The following is a 15301-nucleotide window of genomic DNA, read 5'->3' as shown; positions in this document are numbered from 1 at the left end:
ATATTCAATTAACTACGTTAATTAACGATTGTGCATATAGCACATGAGAGATAAATTCGAATGTAGAAAATGTAGTTTAGATTCTAATGTATAGCACACATATCTTTATAATAAAAGATGAAAATGTTGAAACTCGAGGTTATTCTCATTAGAGTGCCAAATGATGTACTTGGGGCAACCTGAGTTCCTTACGACAGTCCTGAGTAAGGCGGGGTCCGCGTATACCGCGAAGAGAGGTAAGCGGTTGAATCGGATTGGACTGAGATGCGACTCTGGTGGCAAGGCGCGAGCAAACTGGTTTCAGTTTTGTGGAGCTCGCACCATTGCATCGCTCTTTCAGCGAGACAGTCCAATTTATGCATCACGGCTATGTAGGCACTACACGATATATCAAAACGCTGCGCCCGGGCCTTAAACTCCACTCACCATTGTCTCGTCGTTCTCATCATAATCATCATCACCACCACCACCATCACCACCACCACTATTATCACCACCACCACCATCACTACCACCACTACTATCATCATCATCATCGTCGTCAGTACCATCGTCGCCGTCATCATCGCCACCGCCACCGCTGTCGCCAATAAAATAATCTACGGAATTTGTGTGTCTGTTTCGGTTTTTGTTTTGATCTTACACATAAGTGCCTACACGAAATTAAATTTAATCGTTTGAAACAACGCGCACCGGTTGTACGCGATAAAACGGGCATTTCTTTCGTTGCTGATCCTCCTTCACCCCCTCGCGCGCTGCATTCGCACATCGCTCAGTGCAATTACGGCGTGAATATAACCGCGAGTGCAACCACAGCCGTCGCCTCCACCACCGTTACCGCCGTCATCGTCGTCAAAGACGTCAAATCGCCATCACCGCCGCTGTTGTTGCCGCCGCCGCTACCGCCTCCATCACCTATCACCTTCACCGCCGCCGCCACCGCCGCCGATACCACTGCTGCCATCACCGCCGTCGACGCCGCTGTCGCCTCCGCCGTTGTCGCCTTCGCTGCCGCCGCCGCTACCGCCGTCGTCGCCGGCGTTGCCGCTGCCGTCGCCGTCGTCAACCTGAAGTACGGAATACGCTCTTCGCGAAAAAACTGTGACGTGCCAATTAATTATGAGTTTTACGACATTCGGTGGAAGATTCTGACTTTTCCTGTGTTGCCGTTGCAACTGATATTTCTTCATCGCCAAAGCAACGAATTTGCTAAATTGATACCAGTGTGAGGAGCACAAATTCGGCACAGGTACACATGCATCTTTTATCATGAGTACATCGCTCCGTTCTCCGTCTCTTTCTTCCCTTCGTTCTATCTCTGTTTCTCTTTGGTAGCCGTCGCTTTGTTTCGACCGCACGAGATAATCGGAGAATGCATTTTAACAAATGCATTCGTTTTTCTTACGTAATAATTCAATGTATGCAGAGTTATAATAGCCGCAAGAAAAGAAATAACATATTGTTTGGAGGAATTTTTCTTCGTCTTCGATTATCACATTTCCTTTTGTCCACTCCACGGACTACTCATTTTTAATTTCGTCCTGAAGTGCGAAAGGAAAAATGTAATTGACACTCGAATGGCTCCGAATTGTGCGTCGCATTATTTGAGAGCTTGCGGAATGCGGATCGCTTAACGAATCCGAGTGCAGTCACACGGATGCACCGCGTGAGCGACATTTTCGTGCGGCCGTTATGGCTTCTCTGTGGTCGAAGGCTCATGCGATGCGCTTGGCGGATTCGTGTCGGTAACGGACACCGTCGCGATGAGAAGCATACGATATGGGATGAAATCGGATGAAATGGGATAAAACGACTTAAACGACTTCGTACTTGCTAAAACATGTGTAAATATATATTGTCAAATCACAATCTTTTGCGAATATTCACGTTTCGCGCGAGTCCGTTCGTAAATATAAGGTGTGTTCGCGGAATGCAAAAGCGTTCGCGCGCGCGCGAAAGCGATAGCAAGTGTAGTGTGGCGACATTCGCCGCGTTGGCAGGTGAATATGTTCGTCATGTTTCATGATTTTCAGATTTTACGAGGTTAATTTTGCTGTAGGTATGCATATATCTCGTTGTACGTAACCTTTGTCGTAAACACGTATATCTCTTGCGTCGCGAGCAGCAAACCTAGCAAAATTCGCATTCAGACCAAACGCGATCTACCGCGTTTTCGATTTTGAGAACTAATTTCGTCGTATGTTTGCAAGTCACTGAATATCCCATTTCGTGTAATTCGTTGCATACGTGTGCGCGCGCGCGTGTGTGTGTGTGTGTGTTTGTTGTGTGTGTGCGCGCGCGCGCGCGCGTGCGATGAGCAAGAGTTCTCGAGCGTGTTCTGTGCGCATACTCCGATTTGATGCGCGGTGCGGTCGACTTTTTTTTCGCCGAGCCGTTTCACGGGCGCCAATCAGAATTCGCACGAGCGCGGCCGCGGTGAGAAAATGGCCAACGTCGTGTCGCTGGGTTCGAGCGTATCTTTGCGCGTCGTTTTGTGAACCCCGTAGTCCGCAATCACGTTGACGTCTGTCGCCATTTCCTCGCGTGGAGGAGCCCGTTCGTTTATTTTGCAAGGTAACGATCGCTGTTCGATTTACATTATCGGCACGGCCAATTTTCCGGCATCAAGCCACAACGCCGTTTACCGTTACGATTCCGCGAACGCGAGTGAAAAATATAAAATAAACGCGTTGCGAAGTGCATATGTCTGGAGTGCATATAAGTGCATCGTATATCATAGCCGTCGCCGCCGCCGTTGTACGGAGCGCGGTTGTATTTCGCCGGCCGGCGAGCTAGCTCGTGATAAAAGCGCGAGTCCCGCCGCGAGGATAATGGCAGCGTTGGAGAAGATAGAGCATAGAGGAATATCACCGCAATGATTTTTGCCGCGTGAATTCTTTGCTACAACAGCGAGTGCGCTGCTCCGTGCTCCGTTCCGCTCCGCTCCCTGCCGTTTCGTTCCGCCCCTTGCAGCGCCGCACTGTTGCCGCGCTGTTGCCGTTACCATTGCCATCTGTGCCAACCGATCGCGCTTGATCGTTCGCTGCCTAATCGGTACACCGAACGGCGAGTGTCATCAAACGTACATACAACGTTGTGCAAATTTTCCTCGTCTCCATTTTTCCCATTTTTTGTGTCAAACGAGACAAAAATGCAATGTTTGGTCGCTTGACCGATATTTTTAGTTACTTTATTTTCGAGTTTGGTGCGTCAGGGAGGGTCTCGGACGATTCTCGCTCCGATTTGTACACTCCGACGTTCTCTGTTATCTTCTCTTTCCAGTCTTCTTTTACAGTCTTGTTTTACACGTATGCATTACCCGATGCATTGCCGAGTACGCAATTGCAACAAACGGACGGATTTGTGATTTTTCTTTCACGCACTCGCTCTTCTGCCAGTGATTTTTCTCTCAACTTTCTATCGTTTCGAGAAAACGCGCTTTTTCATTAGAAATGAATTTTTACATACAAGTGTGTTTCTTAGAAGAGTGAGAATAATTGAAGTTTGATTGACAATTAGGTTTGCTCGAAATAGTGATATGTGAGTTACATTAAGCTGTAAATTATATATTTTGTAATTAATAGTGCTCTTTCTCTGTTATGTTTACAGTTTGTTGGCAATGATTATTTTTATTTACTTGTTATACAGTTTTAATTCTTAATTTGAAATTGTATCTATTGGAGCGTATTTCATTCTTTCGTTTTACATCTCAGAGAAAAAAAAGATTTTGGTTAATATCACGTATTATTATAAAAAGTATATTATAAAATAATTTATATTATTGTGTACACATGTGCTATGTGTTTGAATTTGTCTATTAAGCATAATTGTATTATTTAATTCTTTATTTTATATAGGTATTTCCTTAAGAAAAGAATAAAAAAAGTTCAATTAACTTAACTTAAAAAAATCTATAAATATCATTTTGCAATAAATATTATGTAACCAAGTGTAATTCATTATGAATTTAACATAGTGAAAGATAAATTGTTGATTAACATAAGTATTATTTTTCAGCTATGGCAGAAGGAAATGGAGAGATAAAAATGGAAGAAAAACAAGAAATGGAAAATGTGGAACGGACAGAAGATTTTAACAAACTCATGCAATATGGACTAGATGAGAAAGTAGCTGCTAAATTGGATGAAATTTATAAGACGGGGAAATTGGCTCATATCGATCTGGATGAAAGGGCTCTTGATGCCTTGAAGGAATTTCCGGTTGATGGTGCGCTAAACGTGCTTACACAATTTCTGGAATCTAATCTGGAACATGTATCTAACAAATCGGCATACCTTTGTGGAGTAATGAAGACATACCGACAGAAGAGTCGTGCTGGTCAAGGTACGGGCACCAGTACGACACCCAAAGCCCCAGATGAAGATAAAATCAAGGTAATTTGACGATACATATACTACGTTTACGCGAGCGTTACTTCTATAGTAACTTACGATAATTCACCCGTTTACGCGGAGTAAATTATTGCAAGTTACTACAAAATCCCGTTTACGCGAAGGAAAATCTCGTTTACGCGAAGGAATTATTGTAAGTTACTACAGAAATAAAGCTCGCGTAAACGTAGTAATAGTCAGTTTATATATGTTAATTTATATTCTTTGTATACGTTTGTTATATGTGAATTTTTCTAAAGTTAGTTTTAATCTGCTTAGATATATATAAATGCTATTTTATAATAATATAAATCATTATTATATTTTAGTTGATTCTGGAAAGAACGGGATACCCTTTGGATGTAACTACTGGGCAAAGAAAATATGGTGGCCCTCCACCAAATTGGGAGGGTCCTACTCCTGGGACTGGTTGTGAGGTAAATTTGATTTGCTTAATAAATTGTATACATATATACATACATACATACACACATGTACATTAGGGGGTGGCCCTTATTTCTTTACTTTTAAATTTATTTTGCGGCATCCCCCAGAATGTTTCCAATTCGCAAAAAAATAATCTCTGTCAAAGCTTAGCTCGATCATACAAACGATGCAGAAAAGCAAGACACACATGTTAAAAAAAGAAAAGTGTTTTAGGCCGATTTTTGTGGAAAATACGCTTTAAAAACCAATGTTGATGGAATAAACAGTTTAATACAAGAGAACTCAAATGTTTAAAAATCCGGGGACACGGGTTTCCGTTATCCGATCAAGCTGAACTTTTGGCAGAGATTATTTTTTTATGAATTAAAAACATTTTGGGGGGTGCCGCAAAACAAATAAAAAATTTTTTTTTTTTTTTTTTTTAGTAAATAAGGACCACTTTAATGTACATGCATACATATAATAAATAAATAAATATATGTATGTATGTATGTACGAATAGGATATGTATATAATATATGCTGTATATTTCTATTTTTAAATTTTTTTTATATATAAATTTTCTAAAATAATAAAAAAAGAGTATTATGTGCTTTATATATATTCTTAGTTTGCTTTTTTATCAAGAAACTTATTACGTATATAGCATTAATCATCAAAGGAAATATGTTGTGTATTTTCATATAAGTTGTTTTTTTTAATTTTTTAAACTTATTATGTCAAATGTTTTTATAAAAAGGTATTTTGTGGCAAAATCCCAAAAGACATGTATGAAGACGAATTAATTCCATTATTCGAGAAATGTGGAAAAATTTGGGACTTGAGACTGATGATGGATCCCATGTCAGGTTCCAATAGAGGATACGCATTTATCACGTTTACTAACAGGGAAGCTGCGCAGCAAGCTGTTCGAGAGGTATGTTAATATTTTTCCTCAAATCTTCTCACATAACATTATTATTTGTGTATATTTCGTACAATATATAAAATTATTTTTTTTCTTTCTTGTCCTAGTTATTAACGTATTGTCACACACACTTAGCCGATTTGGTTTTTATTTTTTTTATTTTCAAAATTTTTAGAAATGTTACAAAATTGTTATTGCTACCAACATAACGCACTTTCGAAATGTTTATAAATTAATACAGAAGTTTAATTTCTTTGCAATCTTTCATGTTTAATTTTTTTTTAAATAGCCTGTATTTCAATATGAGTTATAACTATAGAGTTATAATTATATTGATGATGAAGATACATTGAATATATATGGGGTGGGGAAAAAAGGTCGATACCTTCCTGAATAACTCGGAAAATATAAGTTTTATAAAAAAATGTTTTAGACAAAAGTTGTAGGGTTTAAAAACATCTATTTACTGACTGTATTAACTGACTGTTAGTTTGACTTTAAGTGGAGTCATTAAGGTCAAGTCAGGGTCACGAATTTTTTAAATTGGACCCCCTATTTTTCATTGCATATTCTTGTAGCCCTTTGTCGAGTGTGTAGCCCTTTTTTTTCAAAACATTATAATAAAGCGCTCTCGTTAAGAATTTCTTGAGATATTTTAAAGTTTGTCACAATATTTTTAATATAAAGTATGAAATATCTTTTAAAGTATTCACTTTTTGGTGACTTTACCTTGACTTTTATACATGAAATAATGAAAAGAACCGATTTTTGTAAAAAAGAAAAAAAATTTATTTTGTAGATATATTTAATTTTGCAAAATTGTAAACGTAAAAATTAATATTATTATTCAATTTCTTTTATTAGTTTATGTATAAAAGTATCAAGGTAAATTAATCGAAAAGTGAACTTTACGAGATATTTCATACTTTATATTAAAAATATTGTTACAAACTTTGAAATATCTCAGGAAATTCTTAACAAAAGAGAGCAAAAAGCTTTATTATAGTGTTTGGAAAACGTTTAAACAAGGGCTACAAGAATATGCAAAAAAAATTAGGGGGTCTAATTTAAAAAATTTAAAGTGACCCTGACTTGAGTCTTATGGGATCCTAAAGTCGTCTGTAATATCGACAATTGTACTTTCCACCTAACTTTTTATTGGCTTTATGGATTTGAAAAAATTTTGCATAGAATTAAAGTATGTGCTCTACTCTGTGGACGACTACCGATTTTGTAAAAAAATAAGTAAATAAAGCAGTAAAAAAAATTCCACTTTTAACAATATTTGCTTTGTATAAAAATTCTACAACTTGATGTTACAAAATGAGGCTGCAGGTCCATTCAGTAGAAATCAAGGAATATCATACCGCGTTTGTAGAATTAGGCTGAGACTCCAAATAAAAAAGTTATTTGGAAAGTACGATTACGTGAACGTGATGACACCAGACCAGCAGTATTGTGTATAGCGAGAGATGGCGCAGCATTCGGACAAGGACAGATGCATTTCGTTAGACAAGAGCAGATATAGGCCGGTAATATAATTACAACGGAATTAAAAGTGTTGACATTATCGACATCGAGAAAGTTCGGCCTTCACTATAGGATCCCCTTAATGGGATCCTGGAGCGACGGCAATGATCGATATTTATAGGTGTCCGATTTTCTTCGAATTGGCTTTACAGATTTGAAATCCCATTAACACGTTTAAAGTACGTACAGAAGTGATGAATGGAGTGGCAAATTGAAGACTAAAAACTTAAAGAATTGAAAAAATTATATTTGATACTTGGTGCTGGATCTTTTGTACCTAGAGCTGTCACTTAATGGAAACTTTTGTTTAATATACGAATTATATAACTTACGTGTACAAATCGAAAGTACCCCACTAATCGGACTAGATCAAAGAACAACGTTGAATTATTGAAACTAAGATTAAAAGCCTAATAAGAAAGATTTTCATTGATCGCAGATTTTATCCATCACACGCAGTGTACATGGCGTTGCAATCTGACAAGGACAGATATCTCGTTGGATAAGGACAGATTAGGCCGGTAACATAGAAAACGGTCAAAATTATCGACCCCGTCAGAGTTCGGCCGTCACTCCAGGATCCTCCTTAACGACTCTACCTAAGGTCAAACTAATAGTCATTAAATAGGTCTTTTTTTAAACCCTACAACTTTTGTCTGAAACATTTTTTTATAAAACTTTTATTTTCCGAGTTATTCAGAGGTATCGACCTTTTTTTCCTTATTCTGTGTGTATGTGTGTGTGTGTTACACACACACACACACATACACACGCACGTCTACATATTATGTTTTCTTTGTCTAACATTTCGGATGAGTGTTACTATATTCTTATGTGGCTTGTTCTGTATTATCTATTTCATATTTCTTTGTTTCCCAGTAGATTTAAAGCAGACATGTTATTATTTTATCAAGTCCATACATTTTTATAATTTTTTAAATTTATATATTTTTAAAAATTGTATAACAATTAAAAAAAAAGTTTTACACATATACATACATACTCGTTGTGTGTATGAGGACGAAAATAGAAGGGAGAGGGAGAAAGGAAGGGGGGAGAAAGAGAGGAGGAAGAGAGAAAAGAGAGATAAGGAGGCGGAGAAGAAAAAGAAAAGAGAAAGGGGAGGAGAGATGGAGGGCACATGTGTGTGTATGTATATGTGGTGCATATAGGAAAATCTAGCATTTAACTTGAGCATTTTAAATATCTTTGTTACTCTAACTAATAGGAAAAAATGTTTTTGAAGTTACATAGGCTGTGTTTCAATATTCAGTACTGAAAATCTATAGTGTACGTGATGCAAATTATAGATTTTTCAGCACTGGGGCAGTGAATATCGGAACGTAGCTATTGTTTTATAGTTTTGAGAGACACATGATGATAATTATATGTTATATGGAGGCATGAAAGAGATTTTAAGGGCAACTTTATTTTTTTTTTTTATAAATTGAACTATATGACTTTTACATGTAAATCTTCTAGTTATTCTGTATATAAAAGTATTAAGATAAGATTTAAAAAATTAATAGTTTATGAAATATTTAATACTTTGCTGTGACATAATTTGGCATAAAATATAATTGTTAATTTCGAAACTCGAAAAATATTAATTTTATAAATTATTATCTCTTAATACTTTTATATGTAGAATGAGAGAGAGAGGATTTATATTATGTTATGTAAGAAAAATCATATATTTTTATAGAATCTATAATATATTTATATAATATATTTTTATATTTAAAAAAAAAGAATTGTTCTTGAGATCTCCTTCATGTTTTGTTGCACAACAAAAGTATTGCCATTACATTACGTGCTCCTTGAAACTGTCAAACTTTATGGCTTCAATTTTTTCTTATTATTTAAAACAATATTAGAGTTTAATCTATTATTACAAAATAAAGACATTTAAAATGATTGAGTTAGGTAGGATATTTTATATGTGAGATGGAAACATATGTATACATATAATATATATATATATATATATATATATATATATATATATATAATTTTTTTATACACGCATACACACATACGCATACACACATACGCAGGAACAATCCACATAATATATGTTTTATATGTATATGTCCCTGACCATTTATTCGTGTTTAAATACGCAATTATATCCAACTGATCCTACATATTTAATAACACTGAGAAATATATATTAATTATGTCCTATGGATGAGTTTCTTTTCCAGCTCTCCTCTTTGCTCAGTGGGCAAAATTGGGAGTGGAGAATCTTTCCGAAAATCATGATGATTGTGTGGTCTAATTGGTTAGGGGTATATTTATCTAATTGGTTGATTCTCATTGGACAGTGACAATTTTTGTAACAAAATTCTGAAAATTGGTAGGCTTAAAATTTGTTTGCAGGAGTTCATGATACGTGAAACGCCGGTTTCCTATATTGTGAAGACTCGAGTGACAAAGCGCATGCCACTTTCTCGCTTTCGTGAACCCACGCTACGTTGTTAATAATTAATATTTATATTAAATTGCATATTAAGAAAATTTTTCCCAAATTCCGTTTTATCTGCTGTAATTATTTTAAAAACTACAAAACTGCCTCATTGGAACAAAATTAGGCATGTGTCTGTTTTCTGCATCCCACAGCTCGATAATCACGAAATAAAACCCGGCAAGAGTCTGAAAGTAAACATTAGCGTTCCTAATCTACGACTTTTTGTGGGGAACATACCAAAGTCAAAAGGCAAAGAGGAGATCTTGGAGGAATTTGGTAAATTAACAGGTAAAGTGAATTCGAGGCGTGTGTACCTACCTATACCTACCTATTACCTACCTGTCTACCTGTATTGTATAACTTAAGAGTGCTAGCTTTTAAGTAGTGGTTGTAGATGGTATGGAACTATGGAGCATTCAAGGATCACATTGATCCTGTGATCTGCGAATATACCTTATGGAACCTTTAGTTCTGGTCAGTCTCCTTGCCTCTCGGTTTATTAGTGAACAGTAACACCTCTCTGGTCCAAGTCTTCTTTTCCTCACATATTTAGGTTGACTTATAAGTTTATCTGCTTCCTACTCTATACATGCGATTATCTTATCCATCCTCTTAATCTTCCCGTCCTCGAATTTATCGCAACTGATCAATTCATCAATCTTTATTATTGATATCTTCTTCGTCTTCTTTTTTTGGAATGGTAAAAAAGAAGCGAGGAAATGGAAAGAGAAAATGTGGAAGCTGTACGATACTACTTTTAGATTAAGAATTTTTTTATACACTGTTAGAAAAATATATGCTGTCTAGCACCATTGCAATTTTGCAATATGCAAACGTGATTCATTACTAAGTCTAAGCTTTGGGGGTATGGGAGATTTGCGTGGACCGCTGGGGCGTTTGGCTCGCTAACAAACGGACAGGCACTCCCACCCACCCTGTATGATATCGATCCTCTCAAACTATCAAATGCCCGTGATCCTTCGAATAACGCTTTTGGTCCTTTTATATAAAATCTCTTCATCCTCCCCCTTCCTCGCACCCTCAAATCGCCCTTTTCCTCAAAGGACACTTCATGAAATCCCATGTTCAGACAGCCAATAAGCAGGTGAAATCATAAATGGCAAGCTTAATTGGCACGCTCCTTCCACATTATTCTTACAGCTGAATGATTATGAGATTCGGAAAGGGAAAAAGATTGGTGTTACCGTATCTTATAACAATCACCGCTTGTTTGTGGGAAATATTCCAAAGAATCGAGACCGAGATGACTTGTTCGAAGAGTTTACAAAGCACGCACGTAAGTTGACAATTGTCCTTAAATCAGCAAGCAGTAACCAATGGAAGTTCTCTAGGAGAGATGATGGGATAAAAATTTAATATCATCTTATAACGAATCAGGTGTTTTTCTTTAGTCGATAACAGAGGTGCCAGGTGGGTTAAATCCAGCCCTCTTGCATAAATGTGAAACAAAAACCTTGTGAATTGGTACTCAAATAAACAAAATTTTTATTATTGATTTTTGAAAATATCGTTAATATTTGGTAACGCTGAACAATTTATTTATAAGCCAAATGTGAACTCTTCTCACCATATAATTCCTTCATTTTCATTTTTAATAACTTTGTTTGTAAAACATGCACAGTTGCAATATATAGATAATCGTAAATGTGTCCTACAACCAATCGAGTTTATACTGCTAATTTATTTGACGCGCGCGCGCGCGCGCGCGCACGCGCACAAACACACACACACACACACATGCACGCACACACACACACGCACACACACACACACACACACACACGCACACAAATGCGTGCGCGCTTTTCCATTCATTGATTCATCCATCCATCCTTCTATTTGTCCGTCCATCCATCTGTCCATTTGCTCATCCATTAGTCTGTCTGTCCGTCCAGCTATCCATTCATCTATTCACATGCATTTACCAGCGCGCGCGCACGCACGCACATACATGCGCACACACATCCAACTTTTGTACACGCTTGTATACCTACACGGAAGTGCCTACAGTGCCTACGTACATACTAGAAACTTACATACACATAATAAAACATGCAAGTAGAAAAGGGAGGAAGAGGATGGGGGAGAGAGAGAGAGAGAGAGAGAGAGAGAGAGAGAGAGAGAGAGAGAGAGAGAGAGAGAGAGGAAAAAGGGGAAAAAAGGGGGTACTTTATACAGTTTTGGAAAATTACGAATATTTGGTTTCATTGATTCTTTTATTTATACATAATTATGAAATGTTAAAGGTTTTACTTTATTTATATATATTTATTTACGTTTTGAAGTGGAAAATATACATTTATCTTTTATACACAATATTAAGCATACGAATAATATATTAGTATACTCATTAAGATAGAAACGTAACATTCACATTTCATGAATGAATAATTGTGTATTTTTGATGGTAAATTTAATGTAAAAAGAAAAACATTGTTTTCTTCTTTTCTTAATTTTAGATAGTAAATTTAATGTAAAAAGAAAAACATTGTTTTCTTCTTGTCTTAATTTCAGATAGTAAATTTAATGTGAAAAGAAAAACATTGTTTTTGTATAAAATAAATGTAAATATGATAGAGAAAAGAATGATCAGTGTGATTGAATGAATGTGTCTGATCATTATTATATTTTGTATGTATGTGCATAGGATTCTTGCATGTAACATTAGTATATGGACACAGAGAGGAGATTAATATATATAAAAATAATGATAAAGGAAATCACGTTGAGTTATTAAATTTACATAGAGATGATTTAAAAATTAATTTTAAAAGAGCAATTGATATAACGATGCAAGGCATCTAAGCATTTTATTTCCAAATGTTTTGTATGATATAATAGATGGTATAATTGACAGCCAAGAAACTTAAATAATTGGTTTATTTAATGAATAATGTGTGAATAAATTATTATATAAATAAATTAGATTTCTATACATATTAATAAAATTAATGAGTAATTATAAAAATTACTTTGTTCTACTTTATGATTTTAGTACATGTAAAATCAGCTTTTTGCTTACATTTGATTCAAGATATGTATAAGATGCCTTGTTATCTAAGTACTATAAGTTTTAAACTGAGAGGAAGGAGAGAAAAATAACTTTGAAAAATAAAAGTTCAGAGAGATGATGTCGGATTAATTTAGTTGCCTCGTGGAAATTGTTAAATTGCTTCTTATTTGACAATCTTTCAGTACTTTTACTGCTACTTCAGAAAAGATCTGTCAGTTAAATCGGAGTAAAAACAGATCGGGAGATATGTATGACATTCCCACATCTTAGGATTAAAAGACAGAGAGAGATGAAGGATATATAATATATAATATCAAAATGTCGATTTCTTTATGTACATGTAATTGAATTATTGTAATGCATGAGAATTCTAATATAGCATGAAAGTTATTCTACTTAATAATATTTATATGCCTTTTGAATCAAATAATCCTCTCAAATTGAAGAAAAAAAAAACGCAGATTTAGTAAAAGTGATAAAGAACATATGTATGTATTAAACGTGTTTTACAGAATTTAGAGCTTGCAATCTCTCTCTTTGTAGTTATTAATAGTGTCTGTATTTTTTCTATTCTTTTTAATCTTGATTTTCTGTAGTTTTTTATTTGAAATTTTATTATGACATAGATTGTGAGTATTTGGTGAAGCAATGTCTCTTTTTGTTTTTTTCCTTTATATTTAATCCTGGGATAATTCTTTTAATGAAATTTTACTTGATAAATTTGTTTTCTAAAGCTTGATTTTTTTTTAGATTTTAAATATATTTGTTCTTAAATGTGTAAATAAATAAAAAAAATTTATAAATTATAAAAAAATACTAATGATAATATCTAGAAAAGATTTGATAAACAATCTGATAAAGTACTTTCATATTGCAAAGATATATATATTCAAGTGCTTTAGGATTCTTGCAGATTAATGTAGCGTCTGACATATATTAATGTAATTATATACGGTTTTTTGTTTTTATCTAGTTTTATTATTGTTAAATAATATTTTTGTGCTGCATATATAAAGCAATATAGATATGGAACTATATTTTGTTGTAAACAATCAAGTCATAACAGCATAATTTTTTATAACAATATTTTTACATATTATGTGTAGTTATTAAAAAATAATAATATAAAATAAAATCTATAATAATTATTTTCTATAATAAAATGATTATTATAATAAGATATAATTTATATGAATATTTTAGATATTTCTAGAATATTCAAGATGAACAATATAATTTATCATTTTACTTGAAAATATAATATAAATTTTTTACAGCAAACATCATATATAAAATTATAATAGCTGCTTGAATTTATATTTTGTTTTGACACCATTTTTTTTTATCATATATAGTAGCGTTCTTAAAATTTTGCGAGTATCTTATTAAGTTTGAGTGAATCTCACCTGCTTTTCGTATGGTTTTTTTAACATATAGCTGGTCTGACAGAGGTGATCATCTACAGCTCACCAGATGACAAAAAGAAGAATAGAGGTTTTTGCTTTTTGGAATACGAATCTCACAAAGCAGCTTCCTTAGCCAAGCGAAGGTTGAGCACTGGACGTATCAAAGTTTGGGGATGTGATATTATTGTTGATTGGGCTGATCCTCAAGAGGAACCAGATGAACAAACTATGTCCAAAGTAAATGAGTGATATTATGATTAATTTATAATTAATTATTGTTATCATTATGCCATTCTTTAGTTCTTACATTAATTAAACACATTATTATAAAATCATTCTGTTTCAGGTACGTGTGCTTTACGTACGAAATTTGACGCAAGATTGCTCTGAAGAGAAGCTGAAGGAAAGTTTTGAACAATATGGCAAAATTGAGCGAGTGAAAAAAATCAAGGATTATGCCTTTATACACTTTGAAGATAGAGATAATGCTGTTAAGGTAAAAAATATCTCCAGTTGCACTTAATTGAACAATCAATTTCTAGTTTATTTTAAATATACATATGCGTTTTCTTAAGGCAATGAACGAATTAAATGGTAAGGAAATGGGTGGATCCCACATAGAAGTTTCGTTAGCAAAACCACCATCCGATAAAAAGAAGAAGGAAGAGATGCTGCGCGCCAGGGAAAGACGAATGATGCAAATGTTACAGGGTAGAGGCGGGTAAGTTATCGATATTTACATTTACTTTTAATTAATTTGTAGCATTTGTGTATCATTATACTCCACCTTTAATTGCTTTATTTTATTTATCTGACTGGAATTTGAATTAAAGGCGTTATAGAATTTTTCCTTTTGCAGTGGATCTCCGTCTCATCCGAGTATGATGGGAGGACCAATGCCAGTTCGTGGTCCTACACAGGGACCTCGGGGCACCGGTGCAGGTATGCGTGGACAAATGGGACGAGGCGATTATGGTTAGTATCAATTTCGATTCTTTTCTTTTCTTTTTACTGCATTGTTTCGTGTATTTTTCTCGAGCCTAACAGAACAGCAACTTTAATTTTCGTGCTAATAAAAATTTCAATGATTCTTTACATTGATACACATATTGATAT

The 15301-nt window shown here is 34.7% G+C and overlaps 1 protein-coding gene across 11 annotated transcripts in view; it reads left to right on the top strand.

Annotated features, from left to right (window-relative positions):
* The first annotated feature begins 347 nt into the window (after positions 1–347).
* Positions 348–15301, top strand: part of Syp (synaptotagmin binding cytoplasmic RNA interacting protein) — a 33845-nt gene continuing 18891 nt past the window's right edge. For 2 of the 11 annotated variants that reach the window (XM_077417610.1, XM_077417566.1), the window contains exons 1-9: positions 352–1249; positions 4018–4394; positions 4721–4828; positions 5578–5754; positions 10907–11042; positions 14217–14422; positions 14532–14681; positions 14761–14906; positions 15045–15160. In XM_077417610.1, coding sequence (XP_077273736.1) covers positions 4020–4394; positions 4721–4828; positions 5578–5754; positions 10907–11042; positions 14217–14422; positions 14532–14681; positions 14761–14906; positions 15045–15160 — 1414 coding nt within the window. In that variant the 5' untranslated portion in view covers positions 352–1249; positions 4018–4019. Of the gene's footprint in view, positions 1250–2416; positions 2575–3516; positions 3541–4017; positions 4395–4720; positions 4829–5577; positions 5755–9897; positions 10034–10906; positions 11043–14216; positions 14423–14531; positions 14682–14760; positions 14907–15044; positions 15161–15301 lie in introns of those variants that run through there. The other 9 variants (XM_077417595.1, XM_077417638.1, XM_077417619.1 and 6 more) reach the window with 9 other exon arrangements.

This window comes from Temnothorax americanus, unplaced genomic scaffold (assembly GCF_048541705.1).
Source record: "Temnothorax americanus isolate GAGA-0224 unplaced genomic scaffold, ASM4854170v1 Scaffold105, whole genome shotgun sequence".
Taxonomy (NCBI): domain Eukaryota; kingdom Metazoa; phylum Arthropoda; class Insecta; order Hymenoptera; family Formicidae; genus Temnothorax; species Temnothorax americanus.
The sequence above is the reverse complement of the archived record's forward strand: the minus strand, read 5'-3'. Positions and strand labels throughout refer to the sequence as shown.